Genomic DNA, 27,807 nt, shown 5'->3' on the forward strand with positions numbered 1-27,807 from the left:
TATTATATGAGACGTAGTTGTCATGTTATATATTCACTTCCTTTACTACCAAATGAAAGACTAACCATTGATACCATACCCAAAGGCCCACAATGGGTTGATCTGTTCTGTTCACCTTTTCGGCCAGCTTGTCGTGGGCCCAAAAAGTTCTGACTTGGGCAATGTTCACTTCTAACATACATCACAATGAGCTTGGAAAGTTTTAGCAGTCAGTGCCACTGTCACCATTATTTTCTATTACATGGCCTTCACAAGCTTTGGATCAGGTTGATATTTGGGTCGTAGCCCTAAAATGACACAACAAAAAGGATGGGCAGCATGGATTATACACATACATCAATGTGGGCCTCACGAGTTGGGCCTTGACCACGCCAAAAAAAGGTTTCCGTCCATATCACTTTCTCAACATTAAATACAATGTAACTTCTTATTCACTCAAAAACTGTACAATTAATGAACCAAGGACTAGGGTATTTTGGTCCAAAAGATTTTCCAAAGCTTGTCAGAAGGCTACTTTCAGAATATTTGAAAGGTTAAATCTCTTTAGGGAATTTGGCCGTACATAGAGGCCAGTATGGTCAAATTCCCATATAGAATACATGCATGAAGGTTGACCCCACGGTAAAGACCGCATAGTCTTGGGTGAGATTATTTTAAATCATAAGCTAAAAAATGAGATATATTCAAATATTAAGTGGACCACAACAAAGAATGCAGTGGGGACAATGACTCCCACGATTGAAACCCTCATAGGGCTCACCATGATGTTTATTTATGATCTAAACATGTTTAAGGTGACACATGTATATGCGCCTCTAAGAAATTTCAATGTTAGATGTTCAACCACCACTACTTTCAGTGGTATGGTCCACTGCTTTTCACAGATCGCCCACATTCTTGATCTCCTTTCGCAACTAAGTCTTTTATCTGAGAATCCTTATAACTTGACTTCTTACTCATATCGTTGGAAACAAGCATCACAATGATTTTTCAAGCTTCATTATATTCTTCTAATATAGCAGAGTAGTGATGAGATAGTCATATTACGAAAGAAGCGATATTAGGAGTAGCACAACTTTGTCTTCTTCCTTAACCATCTCTCTGAGCTTTACCAACTCGCTACATAACTTTGTAAATATGGTCATGTGCTCTAGGAGATTTGATCTTCCTTTTTTTTTTTAACACACACACACTCGCCACCACACAGTCACACCATGGTGGATTTCACCACCTATGGGTACTCAAACCCTCAACTACGTGTTGAAACTCGTAAGAGTCTACCATCAGAGTAAGAGAAAGGACCCTGATCTTCCTTTAATTTCAATACAAAAAAGTTGTTTATTTACAAACAACTTATTTGTGAGGGACTTCGACATGTACATGTCTTTTGCCTTCATCCACATCTTAATGGGAGATTCTTTGTCTAGGACATTATACATAACCTTATCCCACAGACACAAATGGATGATGCTTATAGCTTTCTCCCTCAGATCGCTCTAGTCATCATCTAACATCTTCTCCGATTTTGTTTCCAACAACGCCTTGTTCGACCCTTGTGAAATTAAAATGTCATTGACCTTCCGCTGCTATAAACTGAAATTGTTCTTCCCATCAAGCTTCTGTATATTGAATTTTAATAATGACATCTTCGCTCAAACCCAAACTAACCTTAGGTGTTAGAAATTCATATTTAACACCACCATCAATCCTTGTACTTTGAGGAAGTACGATAAACGAAAATAGAACAATATAATAATGTAGGATAACCAGACCAAAGCAAATAATTCACAACACAAGATATTTTACATGAAAAAAATCCTCATGGGAAAACACCACAACACAAAGCGACAGAGATTCATTATAATCAAAATCTTAGAGTTGTAGATACTCACATTTTTTTTTATTACCAGTGTACCCGTTCTCTCTTTTCGATGTGCGCCTTTAGGAAACTCTTAGATCCCTTGAGAAATTCTTTTTAAACCCTTTACAAGTGTAAAAAAAACCCTCTCCCTTGACAAACCCTAGCCCCTTGAGAGAAAACATTCGTATTCCCTTAAGCCCTAATGAAAAATTGAGCTTAAATACATTATTTCATGCAAAATTGCATAATCCGATGGTCGCAATATCACAACGAGTCACAGTCAACCATGAGAATTCACGGTCGACCGTGCCTTGCAACATACAAGGCATCTGTAAAACAAATGGGTCCATTCCAAATTGGTCAAGATGTGGAAAGAGAAGGTACAAATAACTCAAAATCAATACAAAGAGAGAGTTAAGAGATAAATAATATTTACATCTCTAAGTTATTTGAACTACCTTAATCTGTACACTTTTACATGTTGATGTAGAGCAGGTCACAGACACATTCATAGAAAAGATGGACCAGAGAAGGCCCAATCGGAGGCATAAATGCTCCAAACAGTTAGGACCTTAAATCAGTTAGATCTCACAAACCGGAATTATTTATTTATTTATTTTTTTGACATATTACATATGATTTTGGGATAGGAGAACCTACTTAAGTCGACCAACCCTGTTATGCCAGGTTACCCACGCCAGATTTACGAGATTCCATTAGATTGATAATCAGTAGTCCTGTTTAATTTCATTTTTATTATAAATATTAAGTTTTAATTTGAGTATAACTTTTAATCCTTTAAGATATAGAAGTTGTGCCCAACATGAAAATGTCTTAGAAAAATTAGGAGAATAATGTGGTAAGGCCAAACTAGACATTTACTATTTTTGGCCAAAAACCATGAAATCTATTAGGAATAGAGGTCATCTATAAATAGTAAGTTTACTATTTATAGTAAGTCACGTTTTTAGGGTGTTTGAGTTGGAGTCTAACTTTAAAACCCCATCCTAGGTTTGAGTTCCTTATTTAAAGATTTGTAATTTCTTTCTTTCTTTCTTTTTAATCATCAATCAAGTTATTTCAATTTTATTAGAAAATATTTTCACATTTATCCCTTGTGGATTCGAGGAAGCTCTATGAGGAATCTAAAGAGCTGCCTGGATTCAAAGTAGATATCCCCTGAGGAAGATGGTAATCAACCTCAACACGTCCCTCCCTGCGTTAAGTGGTATCAGAGCGAGTACTCCCCATGAGCCAATGGGGCACTGAAGGTGAGGCGGGAGAAGAAGGCCTTGGATTTGATGAGGATAAACAAGTCGCTGAAGGAGTTGGTGACAAAGAATTGTTGGCAGGGGATCATGGAGAATCCTTGGTTATGATGCGGTTATTATACAATCCAAAGAGGTGCACCCACAACGGCATAATATATTCCGTACGCAGTGTACCGTCAACGGGAAAGTTTGTGATGTAATCATAGATAATTCTAGTAGTGAAAACATCGTCTCAAAGGTGATGTGGACAAGTTACGACTACTTACGACAAAGCATCAATCTCCTTGCTCGATTAGTTAGATAAAAAAAAAGGTGAACGAGGCTGAGGTAACTGAACAATGCATTGTCTCATTTTCAATTGGTATGATTTATAAAAATTAAGTACTTTGTGATGTGGTCGACATGCAAGCATATCATATGTTGCTCAGTCGACCATAGCAATCAGACCGTGATACGACCAACCGTGGATGAGACAGTATTTACGTTTTCGTCAAGGATGGTTGAAAGATGATCGTTGCCCCTATGACACCAGAGAACCACCGATAAAATTATAAAGTGGAGGAGAGCTCCTTCCTGACCATTTGAAATTTCATAGAAGAATTCAAGGAAACCTACGAGATATATGTCGTCGTTGTAAATGGCTAGGAATAAGAGCCCTTAGACATTCCTTCAAGTTTAATATTGTTGTTGAATAAATTCAAATAAATCTAGCTAGCCTGAAGAGTTACCCGATGGATTGTCCCCCATACAGGATATCCAATATCACATAAACCTCGTCCTCAGGGCTAGCTTACTGAATCGCCTTCACTATTGGAAGAGTCTGAAAGAATGTGAGATACTTCAGGAGAAGGTGGAAGAATTGATCCATAAGGGTATTTTGAGAGAGAGCATGAGCCCATGGACCATGTCAGCTTATTAACACTGAAGAAAGATAGGACACAGTGCATGTGTGTCGACAGTCGGGCAATTAACAAGATTGCCATTAAATATCTGTTCTCAATATCATGGTTGGACGACATGCTTGATATACTAGAAAGTGTCAAAATGTTCTCTAAACTAGATTTGACGAGTGGATACCATCAAATTCGTATATGACTTGATGATGAGTAGAAAATAACATTTAAGACTAAAGAAGGGTTGTATGAGTGGCTAGTCATGCTCTTTGGTCTATCGAACACACCGAACATGTTTTTTTACGTCTGATGAATCAAGTGTTGAAGTCGTTCTTTTGTCGGTTGGTGGTAGTATATTTTGATGATATCCTGATATATAACATGGGTGAGACAGAGCACATTAAACATCTCAGGCAGGTGCTATAGGTCCTGACAGTTAACAAATTATTCCTCAATTTGAAAACGTGTAATTTTTTCATTGAATAACTTATTATTCTTATGATTTCTTGTGACGTCCACAGGCATTCATGTGAATGGTAAAAATGTGTGAGCCATCAAAGAATGTCCAATTAATACACTCTCTCAATTAAATGCATTCTTTTATGTTAGGCCATGGGACCAAAATTCAGCTACAACGAAAATTGAGGCGGGTCACAGCAAAACTAACAATTGGGAGATGATGTCCAAACTATAAAACTTTCCCAATGTTTTTGGGGCCCACCATGTTGTTTGTTTGCCATCTTAATCCATTCATCAGATGCGACCTAATAGGATGAAGGAACACGCCAAAGATCAGGCCACTCAAAATCCCAAGTTGTTCACACCACATGAATTTACAGTTCCTAGGGTGATTTTACAGTGCTAACCTACGTTTTGTCGCACCCAAATTGTAAATCAGCCTGATTTTTTGTATCTAATGTGAGCACGAGGATTAGAAAGCGATGGACGATCTGATGGATAATTTATATGGGACCCACATAATCCCGATACCGTGGTGGTACCGGAAGCGGATTGGCCGGTGTACCTCACACCTGCTATATAGCTGCTGTATTGACGTCAGCCAGTTTTGTGGGTCTGATCATAAGGTATGTGTTATATCCAAACCGTCCATCTATTTGGTGAGCTAGTCTTAAGGCTTGGGATGAAAAATAAGACAGGTTTAACTATCAAGTGGACCACACTGCAAAAAGTAGTGGGGGATTGAACTTCTACCATTGAAACCCTTTTTGGGGTCACAGAAGTTTTGGATCAATAAGAAATATGTTTTTCCTCTTTATTCAGGTCTTTGTGATCTTATGAACAGATTGGATGGAAAAGAAACGTTATGGTGGGCCATATGAATCGTTTAACGGTGAAAATCATTATCTCCTCTGCTATTTGTGGTGTGGTCCAGATGATCTTTGGATATGATTTATTTATTGGGTAATGCCCTAAAATGATCTCTTAAAATAGATGAATGATGAAGATATAATAAATACATCACTGTGGAGCCCACGTAACTTTGATCTCTTTTGAACCGTACGTACAACACGGAGCCCGAAGAGCGTAGTGCTCGTCTTCGCACGACACGTACCTACAACAGCAATATAACTGGTGTGTGGTACACCAGCCAATCCGCTTCCGGTGGTACCAGTATCACATGGGCGCAACCCATTTTATAGGAGAAATTTACGACTGTCGATCCCACCTTTTATCCATTAGATATTCTTGAAGCAATACAAACTTAACATATGCACTTGGACCTCCTCGTACGGCCACCAAATTCCAGGACGAAAATACCCCTCCTTTTCACAGAAACGGACTGGGTACTCCGTTTGCCACCCGCTAATGGCAGATCGTCGGTGGTCTGTGGGCCCCACCCTAATGTATGCTTTTCATCCATGCCGTCCATATATTTTTCCGGATCATTTTATGGTATGAGAAAAAAAATGAGGTATATCCAAATCTTAAGTGTACCACATTACAGGAAACAGTGTTGAATGAGCATCAACCATTAGAAATCCTCCCCCGTCTAAGTTGGGGCCCACTGTGATGTTTGTGAGAAATCCTCCCCATATAAGTTCATTCATAGGGTCACAAAGACCTGGATGAAGAGGAAAAACAAATTTCATAATGATCCAAAACTTTTGTGACCCCTAAAAGGGTTTCAATGGTAGACGATCAATTCCCCATTGCCTTTTACAGTGTGGTCCACTTGATAGCTAGATCTGTCTTATTTTTCACCTCAAGCCTTAATACGAGTTCGCCAAATAGATGGATGGTTTGGATATAACACATACCTCATAATGGGACCCACAAAAATTGATGGGGATTACAATAGAAAAAGAAAAGAAAAGAAAAGAAAAAATGAAAACAAAACCAGCGAGTTGGGGTCGACCGGGTCAGAGAACAAAAAAAAAAAAAAAGAATGCAGCCAGCGAGTTGGGGTCGTCAGAGCTTGGCCTATCGCTATGGATTATAACCGTAGCCATAACTGTAGTGCTTTGCACTTTTTTCTCTTTTTTATTTTTATTTTTTAATTTTTTAATTTTTTACATGGAGAACATTTTCCCCCTTACATTTTTCTATAATACATAATTATGTAAATATGTATATATAAGTATATAAAAATATTTTTCTATCTTTTAATTCATTTCTTTATCTATTTATTTAACAAGCATATCTCCTAAACTAGAATGATTTACTTAACTTACCATATATGATTTTGGGGTAGGAGATGCTAATTTAGCTAACTAACCTAGTTATTTTCTAAGATTCCATCGGGTCCATGGTCGAAAATCTTATTTCATTCAGTTCGTGGTCAATTTCAATCACTTCGCGGTCGGGTTGGTTCGGGTTGAAAGTCGGGTGGGTTGGTTCGGGTTGGTGCTCAACCCTAACCCAACCCAAGTTTCCTATACCTAAACCTTGACCCAACCCAACCCAATCTTGGGTTGGGAATTCTCAACCCAAGCCCAACCCAAGAGGGCTCGACGGGTTGATTGGGTTGGTCGGGTGTATACGTGCTAATATTTTCGTTATTACATTAGTTTATTATATTTCAATATAGGACTTTTTTTTTGTATCTATGATTTTATTAATTATATACGTGATTATTCATCATAAAGAACTTCATTTTTTTCTTTTAAAAACCAAGCTAAAATATGGGACTACTCCTTTAAAAAGTCATGTAGCATAGCACGCAATCTATTTTGGAGAGAGAAATCCAGCATATCTTGTTAGCGTGAGTCATTGAAAATGACGTGGACAAATGAGACCCGACATCACTAGTGTACCTTCTACATAAACAATCCACACTCAATTATAATTTATAAGTAACTAATATATTGATCGGGTTCGAGTTGGGTTGGGCAACCTGAGACCTCAACCCAAGCCCAGCCTAAGTTTTTTCGGGTTGGTGTTTGTATAGCCCAAGCTTGAGATCGGACCCGATATATCCTGCCCGAGCCCAACCCAATGTCGGGTCGGTCACAGGTCGGTCGGGTTGAACCTGCCCAACTTTCAGCCGTACATGAAATTGAGCGAAGGAAATTAGAAAATTAGCGGGGCAAACTAGAAAATCAGTGGGGCAAATTAGGAAATCAGCGGGGCAAACTAAAAAATTAGCGGGGTAAACTAGAAAATCAACGAAGGAAACTAGAAAATCAGCGGGGCAAACTAGGAAATCAGCGGGGGAAACTAGAAAATCAGCGGGACAAACATGAATTTGAGTGGGGCAAACTAGAAAATCAGCGGGGCAAACTAAGAAATTAGCGAGGCAAACTAGAAAATCAGCTAGGCAAACTAGGAAATCGGCGGGGCAAACATGAAATTCAGCGGGGCAAACTGGACAATCAGTGGGGAAAACTTAACAGATAATTTTATGGCTTGAGCCGATAAATTTAAACGTATCCACTGTTCAAATGGACCACACTCATTTTCATGTTTGCCCCGTTCATTTTCATGTTTGCCCCGCTCTTTTTCATGCTTGCCCCGCTCTTTTTCATATTTGCCCCGCTTATTTTCATGCTTACCCTGCTCATTTTCATGTTTGTCCCGTTTATTTTCATGTTTGCCCCGCACTTTTTCATGTTTGCCCCGCACTTTTTCATGATTGTTCCGCTCTTTTTCATGTTTGCCCTGCTCATAATTCAGTTTGTCCCGCTTATTTTCCAAGATTCCATCGGGTCGATGGTCGAAAATCCATTTCATTCAGTTTGTGGTCAATTTCAATCACTTCGCGGTTAAACTGGAAATTTGGCGGGGCAAACATGAAATTGGCTTGCTTTTGCGGGAAAACCTGTTTTGAAAGTTGCATCCAAACAGGCCTCAAGTTGAAACCTTCGTGGTTAAATACTCAGTTTTCATCACAGTGAATTCCCTGTTCGTTGAGAATTTCCTGATTAAATCTTCAATACTTTCCTTATCTAGATGGTCATGATTTTTTGCATTGTTGATTAATTCCAGATAGATTGAATGGTAGGGATATTCCAATTTTTGTCCTTTATGATGAGATCAGAAACAGTCGTGGGATAACTTCTCAGTCTAATTGATAGATGAATATTTTCATCAATTTTCATTTGAACACGTATCTTAGTAATGCTCAATGCAGTTGCTTTATCAGTCTACATTACTCTATCAAGTTCCTTTCTGGTATTTAAAACCAATCTACCAGTTTAGCTCAACTCGAGACTTAATGAGGTGAGTCGACTCAGATAGTATCTAGTGTTCTATCAAGTTTTTGAACACCGGCATGAAGACGAGCTGATATAGTTGCATGTTGTGGAAGTATTCTAAGATGCCGGATGTTTCAAGATATGCCATGCAGGCTGCTAAGAGACCAACACTGAAGTCATGGATTCAATCCCGTCTTCTTTTGAGAATGAGAAAAACCAAATCGGTGTGTGTTTGAAATCAGTGTTTTTCATCAGGTAAGCCCCACCATATATGGTCTTGTGACCCAAAAATCAGGCCAGTATGATCCTCATGTAGGCTAGACATCTACTCGAAATGGACGATCCAGTGGTCCAAATTTGACATATGTGTGGTCCACCTGAGGACTGGTCTGGGCTGATCATTGGGCCATGAGATATGCATTGGGGCTTGTCTGATTAATGACGGTCTGGATTTCTTGCACGTGTTCCCCATTGTCATATTGCATGTGCTGAGTCCCAAGAAAATAGTAACTCCAACCCGATGGAATCTTGGAAAATAACTAGTTTGGTTGGCTCATTTGTTTTTTCAGATTTCGACCATTGCCCCACTTATTTTTTTAGATTTGTCTCATTTTTTGTCTTATATCATAATGAGAATAGTCAATTTATTTTTTTATATTTGTCTCATTTTTTGTCTTATATCATAATGGGGCAAACATGAAAATCAGCGGGGCAAACTAGAAAATCAGCGGGAGAAACATGAAAATCAGCGGGGCAAACTAGAATATCAGTGGGGGATACTAGAAAATCAGCGGGGCAAACTAGAATATCAGCGGGGGATACTAGAAAATCAGCGGGGTAAACTAGAAAATCAGCGGGGCAAGCATGAAAATCAACGGGGCAAACTAGAAAATCAGCGGGGGAAACATGAAAATCAGCGGGGCAAACTACAAAATCAGTGGGGGATTCTAGAAAATCAGTGGGGGAAATTGGAAAATCAGCGGGGCAAACTAGAAAATCAGCGGGGTAAACTAGAATATCAGCGGGTGATACTAGAAAATCAGCGGGGGATACTAGAAAATCAGCGGGGCAAACTATAAAATCAGCGGGGGAAACTGAAAAATCATCGAGGCAAATTAAAAAATAGCAAGGCAAACAGTGATTTTAATGGGGACATGTAACTAGGTATGAATCATACATATTTAGAGAATGTCATTGAAAATTCTTAATGTGTTATTTTCTTTCCAACTAAAGGGCCGCAATCATTGGCAGATGAGATGACAAATAGTGATTTTGATGGGGATATATGCTGGGTGTCAAGAAATCGAGGGGTTCGTTTGTGAGATGGCTACCACTATACTCGGTTTGAATTGTAAAAGTATAAATATAAAACAGTGGGACAAACTAGAAAATCAGCAGGCCAATCTTAAGCATTGAGTTCCATGTACATTGAATTTGATCGACGAGCATAGCGAGGCAAATAGAAAATATAGTGGGACAAAGTATAAAGTTCATTTCATCATCCACAAAAATTACAAAGTATGTTATACATCATAAATTACAATTCCGATGAATATGCAAACAATTTTCAAAGTATGCTATCCACCAAAATTACAAAGTATGTTATACATCAAACTAGAAAAACAGCGGGGCAAACTAGAGAAACAACGGGGCAAACTGAATTATGAGTGGGGCAAATTAGAAAAACAGCGGGACAAACTAGAAAAATAGCGGGCAAACTGAAATATGAGCGGGGTTTGTTAGGAATGCTATTGTAACAGCTTGTGCAAGTGCAAAGGTGGTGGATTTGAATAAGGAGTCTTTGGGATTTTGTGTTGAGAAGGTGAAATAAGCAATAGAGATGGTGACAGATGAGTATGTGAAATTAGTAGTGGATTGGTTAGAGGTTTATAGAGGGGTCCCTTCTATTTTAGATGAGAATTTTTATGTGTCAGCTTGGTGGAAGCTGCCCTTCCATGAGTTAGATTTTGGATATGGGAGGCCCACCTATGGTGGCCCAGTTGTGAGTGGAATGAATGAGTTTGTGTTGTTGCTCTCTGATGGTATTGGGGTGAGGAGAGGTGGAGGTGACAATGTATGGATGGCCTTAGAACAAGAGAAGATGGAGAAATTCATGATGCATGTGTTCACGATGTAGTCATTTCCTTATATATTAGATGTTGGTATACACGTGAAATAGGTAGTGTCCTTTTCATGTGTATGAGTTGTACTGTAGTGAAAAGAGTACAAACTATAGTGTTTGACTATCCACTTTGTTGGTGTCATTGTATAATGGTTTGATTATAGTGGTCCACATCTTTGTACAGAATGCATAGTTTTTAATTTTCACAACTGGGAGACATTTTTGGGTGATGTAGAACAATTCATTGGTCGGTTGACTTCCATTGAGGATGTATCAAGGAACAAAGCGATATATATTGACTATAAAAGAATAAAATTATAGGAGATAGAGATTACCCGATTCGAACTAGTCTTGAATCACCTAAGCTATAAGCTTGAAACCCTACGAACGAATTAGAAAGTTCTTGATACCTCATATTCTTGATTACACCCATATATATATGCATGACATCTAGGTGAATCACAATCGAAATAGGAAATAAATCCCGCACGATCGTTCGATGAAACATTCGATGACACTTCGATGGCATCGAACATCTTCGATGTTATCGAACTAACGAAAATGTTTTAGTGACTAAACATGTATTTTTCGAATTTTCTCGATGGGACTTTGATGTCATCGACGGTTCGTCGATGGCATTGAACCTCTTTTAATAGCTTTGAGCAGGACACCAAAAGTGTCCAGTAACAAATCGTGAGATTTCTGTATTTTAGTCAGTATTGCATTAAAAAAGAAAAGAAAATGGGCTTTATTGTTACACACTGTCAACATGATGATTCATATGTAGGTGTAACAATTATATATGACACAGGCAAATAGCAAAATTGTGTTTGTAAAAATGACGATTCATATGCTTGACCCACTCATTTTCATGTTTGCCCCGCTGATTTTCTAGTTTGCCCCTCTCATATTTCAGTTTGCCCCGCTGATTTTCTAGTTTGCCCCGCTCATTTTCATGCTTGCCCCACTCATTTTCATGTTTCCCCCGCTGATTTTCTAGTTTCCCCCGCTGATTTTCATGTTTCCCCCGCTGATTTTCTAGTTTGCCCCGCTCATATTTCAGTTTGCCCCGCTGTTTTTCTAGTTTGCCCCGCTCATATTTCAGTTTGCCCTACTATTTTTTTAGTTTGCCCCGCTCATATTTCAGTTTGCCCTGCTGTTTTTCTAGTTTGCCCCGCTCATACTTCAGTTTGCCCCGCTGTTTTTCTAGTTTGTCCCGCTGTTTTTCTAGTTTGCCCCGCTCATTTTCATGCTTGCCCCGTTAATTTTCATGGGTGATTTCGTCATGTATAAACCACATAGTTTCCTTGTTTGGATGAAACTTTTGTTTTGGAGTTTTTGGGGTCTGAATCTTTCTTTCTGCTCCCAATTGAAATAGGGTTTGAGAACATAAAAAATGACGCGTTCACAGCTTTTACTCATAATCTTCATATGGTTAACTCTACTTGATAATCTCATAATCACTTTCATGACAAACTACATAAATAATTGTGTTCTTTAATTTTCTTCATTGCTTTCACATTTTTAATTAACCGTATGATTGTGAGTTCATAATGGTTTCCTACCTATTCAAATAAACATAAAAATCAAAGCCAACAGTAAAACTTGGAGAGGAATGATATGATCGTTGACAAGATAATATGAATAGTACTCTCGGGTCTTGAGTTTATTCAACTGTGACGCATGGTTTAGTGATCCAGGCTAGTCGTCTAATGGGTCGCACCATGAACTAAATTTTTCCCAAAATTTTCCCTGTAAGTAAATCATTCTAGTTTAGGATTCTTACTCTTACTCAGGTGGTAGACTCTTATGAGTTTCAACACCCGGTCAAGCATTCGAGTATCCATAGAAATTCCACTAGTGCGAGTGCATGGGGGTGTGTGTGCATGTGTAAAAAAAAAAGAAAAAAAAAACTTTCTAGTTTAGGAAATATGCTTGTTAAATAAATAGACAAAGAAATGAATTAAAAGATAGAAAAATATTTTTATATACTTATATACACATATTTACATAATTATGTATTAGAGAAAAATGTAAGGGAGAAAAAGTTCTTCATGTAAAAAATAAAAAAAATAAAAAATAAATAAAAAAAGAGAAAAAGGTGCTTAGCATTACAGTTATGGCTACGGTTATAATCCGTAGCCATAGCCCAGCTCTGACCCGTTCAAACGGGTCCCAACCGAGTCGACCCCAACTCACTGGTTCCTTTTTTTGTTTTTTCTTTCTTCCCTGTTTTAATCCTACTGATTTTTGTGGGTCCCATTATGAGGTATGTGTTATATCCAAACCGTCCATCTATTTGGAGAACTCGTATTAATGCTTGAGATGAAAAATAAGACAAATCTAGCTATCAAGTGGACCACACTGTAAATGGCAGTGGGTAATTGAACGTCGACCATTGAAACCCATTTAGGGGTTACAGAAGTTTTGGATCATTATGAAATTTGTTTTTCCTCTTCATCCCGGTCTTTGTGACTATATGAATGAACTTAGACGGGAGGATTTCTCACAAACATCACAGTGGGCCCCACCTGAGTTCCCATCGCCCAGACCGTCCGTCAGCGCTCGTCTCTGCACGCCAGCCAGATGAAGGCAGGGGTATTTTCGTCCTCAAATTCGGTGGCCGTACGAGGAGGTCCAAGTGCGTATTCTAAGTTTGTATTGCTCCAAAAAAACCGCTGGATAAAAGGTGGGGTCCACAGTCGTAAATTTCTCATTTTATAGTTGGAAAATAACAGGGGAGGAGCGGTAGAACTGAACAAGGCATAGCCATCTTTCCGCAGTACATATGGTAAGGTGATGTATCAATCGGGTCCATCCATCTAATGGGACCTCTGATGGGTGGCCTATGTTTGAAAGATTATTTTTTGTAAACAATCCTATCCATCATTTTTCTTCCAAGTTCCCCTACTAAATAATTACCGTTAAGAGTTCTGTTTTTAACCATTGTTTTGAGTACCATCTATCAAATGGCTAGGATTACCTGATACGCTTATCCTGCGGTCACTAGATGGAAGGTCCCAAATAATAAATCACCCTTCCACCGTTATTTTTTTCATTTAGCTGATAAATCACCCATGGACGTTACCATCGAGTGAGTACTCTGCAATATTCCAGTGCTTCCGGCTCCACCATATGATATGTATCAAAACATCGTAAATGTCCCCACCAATCCAATTTGCACAAGCTGGGGGTCATGGTCCGTGATCCTGACCGTTTATATGATCGGACCAACCATATACAAGTGGGGCCATTTCCTTAGATATCACATGCAAGTGGGATCCATCTGCATTGCCCTTTCACACAATTTCTAGCAGCCCATCAATTCCAAATTGGTGATCAATGATGGGCCTCAAAGGAAAACTCTAACAAGCCAAACCCTGTAAATCGAATCTGTACTGTTGGCTGGTTTATTCAGTGTCCACATTAATCAGCGCTGAGTAGGCTGGTTTGAATTTTGACCCTTGGAACATCCATGCCTGGGCATGCCTGATAAACAGTGAGAGCTTGTACAAGCAAACATATTACATAAAAAGCTCTAATTAAACATTATAAACTTTAAATTCCAAGTCTCATTAGAATCTAGATTCTCAACACACAAACATACGCTTAAAAGAGTTTTTTTTTTTTTTTCATAACAGGCACTCATACTAGTGGATTTCACCACAATGGGTACTTGAACCCATACACTTTAGGAGTTTAAATACATTTTAATCCAATGCACTAACGAGGATCCAATTCGGTAATAGACACCTCATTTACGGACCATGGTAATACTATACCCGGAGAATGATTCACCTCATGTGTCTGAGCACGGGACGCTGTCATAGACATGTCCGGAGCCATTATACTCGCGATAAAAAATGCAGGCTGTGAAGGTTCTGGGAGAGTGACAGAGAAGCTGTTGAGCATGAGCACAATCGAAGACATGGTGGGCCTATCAATCACATTTTCTTGAACACATAGCAACGCAATGTGGACGCACCGTGTCACTTCACTGCTCGAGCAAGATATGCTTATAGTTGGATCAATCAGCTCTAAAACCGTACCGTCTCTCCAATGCTTCCATGCCCACAAAAATTGCACCATTGCGAAAAATCATGTTTTCAGAATGGAAGTATAGATGTGGTCGATTAATAACATGAGGAATGCTGTCGCTGCTCATTTGAAGGATCCATCCAAATTTTACTCTGCCAAGAGTGCAAGATCCAAGCCATTCATCAGATGGGGCTACTAAGAACCTAATGGCTAGAAAGTTAGTGACCAACAGCGTATATTCACACACGTGTGAGACCTACTTTTTGGACAAGAGCATGTTAATCGTCAATGCACCCAACAGATGGAACTCACTTCGCCCGTCTTTTCTTCAAAGTAATAGCACCGGTGGCACAATGACCCAGCTAATTAAGGCCAGGAGCGCATTGCCGATAGGAGCGACGAGACGACCGGTGCACACCCAGAGGCAGACCGGTCGGCCCATCCCAAAGTTCAACTATGAGCTTCTTAACCTCAGCAACTTAAATACATGCTATTGGGCCTGGAATTACCACCATTTGTGCCATGTCAACAAGTGCGATGGGAGTAAAACCCTCACTTCTCATTTGAGAGTAGCTGAGTAGCCACGACATTCTCTTAACGATTTTACTAATTTCATTTCAATTTGTTGAGGAAAATTCATCAACACAATAAATAAAATTTTAGGTGGTATGCTCCCACCATTATGTGGGGAAAAAAAAAAAAAATCATTAAAACATTCTACTTAGATTTCAAATTGTTGAGGAAAATTCATCAAGACATTCATTCTACTTACGTAGTTGAGAAGATACTCAGCACGGTCTGACTGGTAGAAATTACTGTTCTTCTCACCAGACACGATCTCCAGAAGCAAAACACCAAAGCTGAATACATCTGATTTAACGGAGAAATGACCGTGCAAGACATACTCTGGGGGCATGTATCCGCTTCAAGGGCCAGTATCACCAGATGTTTGATAGATTAATTAGTATAGAATATTTGATCTTAATCAAGCTGGATTTTAGTTATTAGATATATAGAGAGAAATCGAAAACATTTACAAGACCAAGAATGCTAATCCAGAGGTCCCAACCGTCTATGAGATATGACCAAAAATCAGGCTGATTGGTCAATCCCAACCACTCAATCATTTTTTTCACTCTTCTTTACCTCGTTTGGACGGTTGCTTCCAGCCAATATGTGGGCCACGTATATGAGAAATGGTTTTAAGGTTCAAAGACTTACTATGTTCCTGCAATTCGACTTGTGTTGCCCTGAGTTTGGTCCACTCCAAAAATCCTAGCCATACCAAAATCTGCAATTTTCGGATTCATCTCCTCATCTAATAAAACATTGCTAGCTTTGAGGTCTCGATGTATAATCCTAAGTCGAGAATCTTCATGAAGATAAAGAAGGCCTCGAGCTACCCCACCAATGATTTTGTAGCGCCTTTCCCAATTCAGATATGCCTTTTTATTTGCATCTATACAGTCAGCCAACAGATGCACATTAGTTCTTCAAATAATTTGCTGAACTAAATAAAAAGAAAATAATTTCATTTAGTTTATTGCGAGGAAAATTCTTATATAGGATGAGTGTTATAATTTCGCGAAAGCATGGATAAACAAATTATATGTGGAAAAAGGTCCAAACCAAACAGAAACTTGTCAAGACTGCCGTTGGGCACATATTCATAGATGAGAAGCTTCTCTTCTCCTTCAACACAGCAACCTAAGACCCTAACAAGATTCCTGTGTTGAAGTTTAGCAATTAATGCAACCTCGTTCTTGAATTCTTCTAAACCTTGTCCAGAGTAGCGAGAGAGCCTCTTCACGGCTATTTCCTGTCCATCTGAATGCCTACCCTGCAATGATAGCAGGACTGTCAAGATCATCACTGATCAATAGGTTTGCAGAATGCACAGGACCATTTATACTTAGGCCACATTCCAAATGAAACCCATCTATCTTTGGGTTAGGGACCCTTCGTTAGACCAGGCGAAACCCGATTTCAACCTACCAATCAGTGCAATATTTGAAGTGGGCCCCATCTACATAGTGGTCCAAAATTTAGACAGTTTGGATTGATTTACTATGCATATATGCCGGGGTTGATGGGTACAAAGTACAAACGAAATGATGGATTTCTGATACCTTATAAACAGCACCAAATCCACCTTCTCCAAGCTTATTGTCTTCAAAGAAGTTGTCAGTTGCAGCTCTTATTGTACCCAAATCAAATTTCAGCGACTCCTGATCATTTCCTTCAATCCCTTTATCTACATAAACAATGCCAATTTCAATCATTTGTGTGGGTTTGCTAGACTTCAGAGTAGGCAGTGTTAACTGCAAAATTTAAAACGAATGAAACTAGCAGTACTAGTGCAAAGGGTAACCCATGGTGATTTACCAATCACAGGTTTGCTCTTTTTCCTCCTCAGGAGACAAGCAACGATGGTGGAGATGAGCATGACTGCAACAACTATGGGAACAATGATGATGACGGTAGTTCGAGATGAGCTTCGCTTTCTTTCTGAAAACAAACAGAAATGCACTAGTTTTAGAAAGTTGCCACATGAGTTCCCAGCCAATATAACTGGGTTCAGGAATGCACAATTTATTTTAATAAAACATGAATCCATTGTTTATTTTAAAAATATAGAACAAATAGCTTGCACCCAAGCCATCCGCTAAGTCTAGCCTTAAATATGTTCTAACCTAGAAATAAGGCCATTTGACTCATCGTATTTGTATTGATAGAAATAGAGAAATTTCCCTAGGTATATTTCACTTTTAACTGAGCAGCCTCTCTAAACCTTCAACACTTTACTTTGCATTTCTAAACTTAAAAGGTTTTTTCTGACAAGAATATCGTTGCTATACCACAAATCTATGATAGACCATGAACTAGGTGAATTTGACTGAGTATTGGGTGAATTTCACTAAGTAGGATGTCTAGAGAGTCACAGTCAGCCGTGTAAGCCTAGTGCGGAACCAGAACGTGAAGTCCACGGTCAATGGTGAAGTAGGTGAATTTGACCGAGTACTAGGTGACTTTTCATCGGACAATTTCACTGTGCAAAAACATATTTGTTCTCATTTTAAGTGAATTTGACTGAGTACTAATTGAATTTGACTGAGTACTTGGTAAATTTCACTGAGTACTAGGTGATTTTTCACCGGTCGATTTCACTATGAAAAAACACATTCATTTTTCATTATTACCTCCCATGACCACCGTTCCAGTGAAACATGAGTTCAAGAAGAAGAAAAGGAGTGTGGTGAAGTGAAACATGATTTTAAAATAGAATCGTGAGAAATATTGTAAAAAACTTTATAGACAAAACCTGAAAGAAAGTTTATCAATGCGACCGGTTTGAAGCAATGAACAGAACCTTTAGAAAAATTGCAGATGTAAAATGATAATAAAATATAAATTTTTGAGTATAATTGAAAGAATGGAAATTCAATCCAAACAACATAGGTTTAGAAATGAAAAGTAAAGTCTTGGAGGTTTAGAAAGACTACTTAGTTAAAAGTGAAATTTACAAAGGAAAATTTCTCATAGAAATAGTTGGGGGCTGCAAAAACTTTCAGCTAGTTTTTTGTTCAGCAGTTCATTTGTTTTGCGACTATGGCCCAGCTGGTCAGTAAACCAACATGACTCTGGAGCCAGGGCACCAACACCTCTGTTGGAACACCATGGTTGCGTGCACACATACAATACATAGGCTGCCTTGTATATTTGCGTGGGCCTGGCAAAGCTCAATCCAAGGAATATCATGAAGAGGCCTAAATGAGTGAGGTTTGACATTCAACAGCCAAATCTTCCCATCATACAGGGAAGATCCTCCAATTATTTTGATTTTTAATTGTAGATCCTTCCCAATCAAGGAATGATGACTATCCTTCCCAATCAAGGAATGATGACTCGCCAAGTAAGATGATAATTATCTGAGTTGACTCGGGCTTTATTAAGCTTGTTCTGGTGCATTTTCTGTGGTGAAGAATCCACAGGCTTCCAACCAAAAAAGACTTCCGGTTTGGGTGGCCATCGATAAATTGTTTAACGATCATTACTGGTCATTTCTTAGATGATATTGGATATGGGCAGCAATCCAAAATTCAAGCCAAGCAGATGAACCTAACCTCCGAATATGTGTTTGTTGAATTTAGACTGCTTAAATTAAAATTTTCAATAATTAACATTGAACTGCTTAAATCAATGACGAAGATCATCTTTTCAATGTGGAAATTGGACTACAGCCTACGGCCATAACACCTAACTGATGGATGGTTTTTATCATTTTAAAATACGACTTGAATTCTGCTGGGATGATTGCATGTCCACTCAAAAAAGTTTCACATAAAAATCTAAAGGTGTGGTAGGGCTTAGCAGTGCTGCACCTCATCAAATTTCAATCCATACAGGTCCACCACCCAAGGATATGGACAGAACAATCGGGTTTTCTGTTTGTACAAGACCACAGCTCAATCATTAAGACCGTCGGTCTGATTCAATCCACAGTCACTGGACCATTTAAAAAATCTCCAAGATTAGAATATCATATCCACCAATCTTGGCCTTTTCTTTGTATTTCTCTTCTGAACCGTCTATTTACATACAATAATTTGAAAGGTTCAGATTTATTGTGGAGGTGATTTTTCGGTTATAGCCCCATCTACTGTGGAGACGAAAGGACCAATGGTCTTGTTCACTAAAACAAAATGGGCCCTAGTTGTACAAACCGAAAATCCGATGGGACAAGAATCATACAATTTCTACCCATCCAAAAAACACAACTATTCAATGAGCGGCTGTGATTAACCAGAAAGACGAACAAAAATCAAGAAAAGAACCAAAAAAAAATTACCTGCGGTAGTTGTGTTAGTTAATGGATTGGGCAAAGGAGGAGAAGGAGCCTGTGATTTAGCTAAGTTGTCGTAGAACTTGTAAGTCTCATACCTCAAATTGCAACTCGGCCCAATAACTCTCCCACCTTGTTTATCATAACAGCACGTCGGAATCTGAACGATTGCATCTTGTAAGCACAGATTGCAATCACTCCTTGACAGATCGTTCGTGCATTGCACAAGCCCATATATCGTTGGGAAGTTGGTGGAATTCGTTTCATTCGTAGCATACATCAGCTTGGATGGGCCAAAAGCCGCCCTGGAGGCAAGACCCTTCATCATCTGCTCCAAACTCAGTTTATAATCATCTGATGCATTTATCGCATTCCATTTGCAAAACATTGGTCTATTATCAGACGATGAAAAGATTTGTTGGTCGGAGTAGCGCAAGAGACAACTATCAAACCATGCAATTGCAGTCTTACTGAGGCAATTTTTGACAATTTCTTGGCTTGCGGTGGTGAGGCAATCACGGCATGCATCGGGTGTGGTGTCGCCTCCGCATTGTGCAAGGCCGTAGATGATGTTTGGGTTTTCGACAATCGTAAGGTTGGAGAAGCCAGTGAATGAAGTATTGAAGGATAGAGAAGAGAAAAGGAGATTGAGGTTAGTCTCATATGTGCTATTAGCAGCGTAGTTAGCTGTGTTTGGACAATCGGAGCCGATAGAAATTTGTGTGTATGGAGAGATTGGGAGGGGGAAGATGAAGAGTAGGAGGGATGAAAGGAGGAGAAATTCAAAGGGTTTTAAGAGGAGAGAAGGTATCATCTGGTTGTTGGAAATCTAGCGGAGAGTAATGGGAAGATCGCATGCTTCTGTACATTCTCTAATTGGTGAAAAAAAAATAAAAAATCATTTATCTTTCATTGTTGTTTGCAATTCAACTTTGGATGATGTAGTTTTGGTATCCAAGAGCGTTTTTTCCCTTGATTATTGTACTTTAATTATCTCTAACATAGTGGATTTGCACTAGACTATAGCTCTCATAATTTTTTCTTCACATCAGATGATTTTCCACCTAAAAAATTTGTCTCTCGCACTTTACATGTTAGATTATTTGTCTGCTTGTGTTAGAAGTAATTATCATTTATTAAATCTCATATATTGTTAATTTCATTGGTTTGCACACAAAAGGGACAAGTGTGTGGTTTCCCAACAAGTGCTACCAAATCTCCAGGTTGGTTCTAATTATTTCTTATGTAAATCATAGAAGGAAGCATAAGTTGAATGGAAACAACTAGATTATTTGGAAGGCCAAGATGAAAGATGTATTATATTACAAGGATTTGTATGCACCCATGGAACGTGACGGGGTCAAACCGAAAGATATGACTGATGAAAAGTGGTAGAAACTAGACTAGAAAGTCGTTTGGTTTATTCAACAATAGCTAGATGGTAGTGTTTTCCATCATGTATATATACAAACCTTGATACACTCACTTTGAAAGAAACTGAAAGAATTGTATGGAAAAAAAAAATTCCGGCAACAAAGCTTCTAAATTTGAGATATAAAGATGGAAACTCAATTGTGGAACATTTGAATGAAATTCAAAATATTGTGAACCAGGTTTTTTTTTTTTTTTTTGAAGGTGATGCTAGATGGTAAGTTTCATGCTTTATTCTGCTCCTGCTCTGCAGAGATAGCAATAGCTTGGAGGTTGTCCAGGATTTGGGGCTCTCTCCAAGCCTAGCCAATAGGCCATCCCTGTCAATAGTCAAATAAAGGAGGCCGATGGAGGGTTGGCTAAAATTGTATATAGACAAGTCCTCACGTGGAAACCCAGGCCCTTCCAGCAGTGGGAGAGTTTAAAGAGATGAACAAGGTGAGTTTATAGGGATGGGAAAAATGTTTTCTACTGCTGAAATTTTCTTAATGCCCACAGTGAGATTTATTTGTCATCCAACCTGTTTATAAAATCACATAGACTGGATGAAGGAAAAACACAAATATGAACTTGATCTAGAAATTTTGTGGCTCCCAAGAATTTTCCAACCATAGATGTTCAATTCACACTATTTCATGTGGTGTGGTCCACTTGAGCTTTGGATATGCTTCATTTTTAGGTTAAAGCCCTAAAATTATCTATTAAAATATATGGATGGGGAGGATAAAATAAATAAATCATGGTGGACCCAACAGAGTTTACTAGCATACTAAGTTATTTCATTATGCAATGTACATGATGGCTAGTGACCCTATCACTCGATGCTTTATGGGCTCTAATATGATGCATTTGTTTCATCCATACCGTCCATCCAATTTTGAATATCATTTTATGGTATGAGATAAAAAATGATTTAAATCCAAATATCAGATGGACCACATTGAAGGAAAAAGTGTTGATAAAACGGTTACCATTAAAAACTTCATAAGGTGATGATATTTGTTTCTTCAATGGTGTGTTCCCCTTTAGATTTTAATCGGCTTATGTGTTGATATAACACATTTAAATGGTCTAATGAAACAAATGGGCATGCAGATATACAACACGTTCAAGGTGCGCTTGACTAGTCGAGGGTCCCCTCGATAGGTCGAAGCCGTCCTTCAACTAGTCGAGGGTCCCCTCGACAGGTCGAAGTCGTCCTTCGACTAGTCGAGGGTTCGCAGATTCTGCGCGGATTGCGTAAATATAAGGAGGATTCTAAGAGGTGACAAAGTCGAGTTTCCTAAACTATAAATAGGGGTCCTTAGGGCCTTTCTAAATAATTCTAAGGCTTCCTAAAGGTATTCCAAGGGTTTCTAAAAGTGTTCTAGAGTTATCAAAGGGTGTAGCAAGGGTGAGATTCGAGGTTGTTCGAATCGGGTAAGTCCTTTCTTTGTAATTTCTATTTTCATAGTGAAGATATGTCGCTTTGTGCCGTGTTTTTTTTTCCAAAAGGGTTTTCCAAGTTAAATCTTTGTGTTCTCTGATGATTGCTTGGTGCTCTTGGATTGCTATCGTAGTTCTAGATCTGTGTGATTCTGTAGCAAAAATCCCAACAGAAACTGCAGAAACTCAACCTGCAATATGTTAATTGCTTTCTCCTTGGTTTATGGTGTCGGGACAAATAACAGGGCTGAACTCTGTACAATTCACGATGGGATGATGTTATGTGTCTCTCGTGGATTCATGCAGGTGATCTTAGAATCTGATTCTAAATTTGTGATGGATGCATTTAGGGGCATTTCTAGCCCCACGTGGAAGTGGAAATATTGGTTGGCCAAGATAGAGGGGCTCAGTAGAAGATGCAACTTTTCCATCTCCTTGATTCCTAGGGAGGGGAATGGACCGGCTGATGGGCTGGCTAGGGAAGGGCCGTCGACTCAGAGGAACATTCTAATCAAGGATGTAACTATTTTACCTCGCTTTATTAGAGGAATGCTCATGTTGGACAAGGTTGGTTTGGGCGCTATTAAAGAGGCTAACACATAAATAGGCTCGGGTCAAGGAGGTGCTTTTTTGTATATGGATATGATAGGCAGCCCTGGAGGTTTTTTCATTTGATCCTAGGGCTGCACGAAATATTGTAATGTTTCCTCTAATACATACATACATACATACATACATACATACATACATACATATATATATATATATAGGGAAAAGGTACTATGCGCTCGACCTCCTGATAAGCTCCCATGAGGCCGAGCTATGTGGCCCCATCGTGATGCGTGTCGACCATCAACACCGTGCATTTGATGGGTCCCCTTTAAATAATGGGATATCCCAAAAATCAGCCGTATACGGAACTCAGGGGGGCCATACCATCTAAATTCATGTGAAGACATGCCAAAAACATATAAAAGCACTTGGTAGGGCCCACCTGAGTTTTGAATGCTGTTGAAACTTGGTCTGAACCCTCATCCAAGTGGGACACACATAATGGATGGGTTGGATTTGCAAACCACATCTTGGTGGGCCCAAAAAATGATTATGAATGTTTTAATGGTGCACGGCCCCTCCCCACTTCTGTATGTGGTGTGGCCCACACAAGTCACGGATTGACTTGATTTTTGAGACCTAGGCCCACGATGGAATGGTACATCTGACTGATGGGGTAGATGTTCGAAACGCATCACGGTGGGGCCCACACAACTCGACCTCATGGGACGGTCCCATCAGCTCGAGCACTTAGTACCTTTTCCCATATATATATATATATACCCTTTTTTTTTAATGCACCATTGCGAAAATCATGTTTTAGAATGGAAGTATTAATGTGGTGGATTAATAACATGAGCGATGCTGTCAATACACATTTGAAGGATCCATCCAAATTCTACTCAACCAGAGTGCAAGATCCAAACCATTCATCAGGTAGGGCCACTGCAAACATGGGATCTGATTTTTGGACAAAAGCATGTTCATGGTCGACCCACCTAATGGATGGAACTCACCTCAAACATGTGTACCATGTCGACCAGTGCGCCGTAAATAAAACCTTCGCTTCTCATTTGAGATCAGCCACAACATTCGCTCAATGATTTATTAATTTCATTTCAAATATTTGTTGAGAAAAATTCATCAAGAGATTCTACTGACATAGCTAATAAGATCCTCGGCATGGTCTGACTGGTAGAAACTACTGCGCTTCTCACCAGTCATAATCTCCAGTAGTAAAACTCTGAAGCTGAATACATCTGATTTGATGGAGAATTGCCCGTAAATGGCATACTCTGGGCCATGTATCCACTTCAAGGGAAAGTCACCAACATCAACAGATGTTTGATAGATTAGTAGAGACTGTTTGATTTTACTAAAGCTAGATTTTAGTTATTAGATAGATAGGGAGAGATTGGAAAACATTTGTAAGACCAGAGATGCTTATGGGGACGTCCCAACCGTCTATGTGAATCGATACTCAGATATGACTTCGCACTAATATTATTGATACTCAGAATAATGATACCTTATAAATAGCACCAAATCCACCTTCTCCAAGCTTATTGTCTTCAGAGAAGTCGTCTGTTGCAGCTCTTATTGTACCCAAATCAAATAGCAGTGACTCCTCGTTTCTTTCAATCCTATGATCTACACAAACAATGCTCATTGAGATAGGCTCGCTTCTCCATGATATTGACTACCCTACATGGCAAGACCTAGTCCTCAGAGGCTCTCGAGCGATTCCATTGGCCCCCTAGATATGTAAGGGAGAAGGAACCTTTGAAGAGGAAAAAGCCTCAATGTTAGGGGGAGTGAGGGCACGGGAGAGCCGGTGCTGTTGAAGGGGGAGTGAGGGCGCGGGAGCTCGAGAGAGGGAGAGGGAGACGGCGAGGGTGCGGGAGCTCGAGTGAGGGAGAGGGAGATTGAGAGTGCTAACGGTGGGAACGGAGAGAGAGAGAGAGAGAGAGAGAGAGAGAGAGAGAGAGAGGAATGGGGAACGGAGAGAGAGTGAGAGGATAAGTGAATGGAGAGAGGGAGGGAGGAAGATGAGAAAATGGGTTAGGGAACGGAGTGAGAGAGAGAGAGCCAAATTTGGGCGCGGCTCTGTTTTGAGTGCGCGCCCATTTTTGGGCATAGGAACCCATAGACGGTCCTATCAGCGGCTCCTTGAGGCCTACCCTGATGTATTTACTTAATCCATTCCGTCCATTAATTGTACTAAAAAATTTTAGTTTATTATCCCAAAAACAAAGAGTATTGAAGGCCCAAGTGGACCACAACATAGGAAGCACATGTGATTTAATCTCCATGTTTCCTACCATGTGGTCCACTTTAGCCTTCGATCAAGCTGATTTTTGGTTTCATACCTATAATAATATTTCAAAATAGATGGACGGCTTAGATAGAACACATATATTTTTTTAGGCCCTATAGAACCCTTACACCACTGTTAATTATTAATGGTGTGGTACCTTTTTAGCTACCAATTAAATCCACAGTAAGTGTATCCTTTGCCCCTTTTTTGGTAGTTTCTGATCATCTTTATCTCAGGCTATCAGATCTTCCCCATCTTATTAGAGGCAACCTCATCTTGGACAAAGCTAGCATGGACCGGGTTAGACATGGCAAGATCAAAAAAGGAGTTGGGTAATTGCCCCTTCTAGTCCACCCAGCCCCTCTCAGGCCCCTTATCATCTATACCTGCTGCCGAGACTGCTTTCATTTAGTCTCCTTCTCCCTGCTGCGGCTCTTTTCCCTTTTTAATTTTGTTTTTATTTTGCTATATGATAGTCGGGCCGGTTGTGATTTCCTATCTTTCGTGGCCTCGTCCGAATGGATGTACATTGTCTCATCTATACAATATAAAAAGAGGTTTTTTTTTTTAGAAATAAAAAATAAAAAATCATTTGTGTAGGTTTGCCAGGCTTCAAGGTAGGGCAGTGTTAACCACAACTACAAAATTTAAAAAGGATGAAACTGTTTGCACTGATGCAAAGGGGAACCCACAGCGACTTACCGATCAATGGTTTCTTCTTTTTCCTCCTTTTTTTATTTTTTTATATAATAATGAAAACATTTAATGCTATCTTAATTTAAGATTCAACTGAGTAGTAGAGTCATCCCGACCTGGCTGGACATCGAGTCGAATCGAGTTTTCAGGCTTTCAAACTATGACATATATACATACTGTGTGATAAGATACATTCAACATCCAAATAAAAGATATGAACAAGGATTCATAGAAGTGAGAGGATAACTTGAAGAAATGCATGCACAGCTTAGAAAAGTCCATCAGCCTTCTCTTTCAACACTGATCTCTTGCAAAAATGGCCCAGTGGGCAGAGGCAAGCGTTCCGCAGGAGTGGACCAGCTCGACTTGTTCGACGTGTCACGTGGGCCATCCGTTGTTATTCCCATAGACCCTCTTGACATACAGTCGCTCAGGGAGTTGGTTAAGTCATTGAATTGCCACAAAGTTAAGTAGCTGGGCCGCGATGTGACACTGCTTACTTCGACGTCGCCTAATAGCATGGCCACCACACGCGACATGGGCGGGCGTAGCACTGGAGATGTTTGAGTGCACAAAAGAGCTACTCCAATCATTCTTAGGGCTTCTCCTTTGTCAAATTCGGACAGTGTCGGATCGATCAGTTCCAATGGACGGTTAGCTTCGTGTAGAGTCCAAGCCCATTCGAGGAGATATATCTTATCTTGATCCAAGCTTGTATCTGTATTTGGCCTTCCGCTAAGAATTTCAAGTGCGACCACCCCAAATCCAAACACGTCAGCCTTTTCTGTTAGATGCCCACGCAAGGCATACTCCGGTGCAAGATACCAAATTGTCCCTGCAACCCGTGTGCTGATGTGTGTCTTCTTATCATCATATAGTTTGGCCAAACCAAAATCTGAAATCTTGGGATTGAGATCAGCATCAAGCAAAATATTACTGGCCTTGACATCTCTATGTACGATTCGGAGCCTTGACTCTTCGTGGAGATAAGTGAGGCCTCGTGCGGTACCCAAGCATATTCTGTAGCGGGTGGGCCAATTTAGATGCAAGTTACTGTCTCCGAAGAGTGCATGATCAAGACTCCTGTTTTCAAGATACTCATAAACCAAAAGGCGCTTATCTCCCTCGACGCAGCATCCGTACAACTTCACAAGGTTCCGGTGCTGCACCGCTGATATTGTAACAATCTCTGCTACAAACTGACGCTTTCCATCATGAGATGCCACTGAGAGTTGCTTCGCAGCTACTATCCTTCCATCTGGAAGTGTGCCCTTATAAACAGCCCCAAATCCTCCCATTCCCAACTTATTTTCCAGACTGAAATCTCCGGTCGCAGTCCTCAGTTCGGAATAACTGAAAGTGTTTGGTTTGGTACCCATTTTTAGAAGCTCTTTATCTTCATCCATGTGCCTCCTCCTTAAGAAACAAGTAGCGATGGCAAAGATGAGCACGACTACAACAACTATAGGAACGACCATGATGATGGCAGTTCGAGATGAGCGTCGCTTTCTTCCTGGAAAAACAAGAAATACATTAGTTTTTAGGCTGGAAAGCAGGCCACATCGGTTCCCAGCCAATATAACTGGCCTCAGGCCTATAGTACAGCCCCATGAAGTTGGCACAGGTTAAATCTTTGGAGCTTTTGTTAAATAAGTTGGGCATGGCGCCGTTCCTTTCCTTACATCGGTTCCCACCATGTAGTT

At 39.7% G+C, this 27,807-nt stretch overlaps 1 protein-coding gene across 7 annotated transcripts in view; it reads right to left on the reverse strand.

Annotated features, from left to right (window-relative positions):
• LOC131238445 (cysteine-rich receptor-like protein kinase 44) overlaps positions 1–27,807 on the reverse strand; it is a 78,966-nt gene that overhangs the window by 24,636 nt on the left and 26,523 nt on the right. The window contains exons 2-8 of one of the 7 annotated variants that reach the window (XM_058236199.1): positions 27,516–27,617; positions 26,111–26,131; positions 24,643–24,741; positions 16,970–16,992; positions 16,470–16,680; positions 16,062–16,299; positions 15,613–15,763 (exon numbers count right to left, since the gene is read on the reverse strand). In XM_058236199.1, the coding sequence (XP_058092182.1) occupies positions 15,613–15,763; positions 16,062–16,299; positions 16,470–16,680; positions 16,970–16,992; positions 24,643–24,741; positions 26,111–26,131; positions 27,516–27,617 (845 nt within the window). Of the gene's footprint in view, positions 1–15,612; positions 15,764–16,061; positions 16,300–16,469; positions 16,681–16,969; positions 17,095–17,225; positions 17,349–19,689; positions 20,535–24,642; positions 24,742–26,110; positions 26,132–26,205; positions 27,618–27,807 lie in introns of those variants that run through there. The other 6 variants (XM_058236203.1, XM_058236218.1, XM_058236202.1 and 3 more) reach the window with 6 other exon arrangements.

The sequence above is a fragment of the Magnolia sinica genome, chromosome 1, assembly GCF_029962835.1.
Source record: "Magnolia sinica isolate HGM2019 chromosome 1, MsV1, whole genome shotgun sequence".
NCBI lineage: Eukaryota > Viridiplantae > Streptophyta > Magnoliopsida > Magnoliales > Magnoliaceae > Magnolia > Magnolia sinica.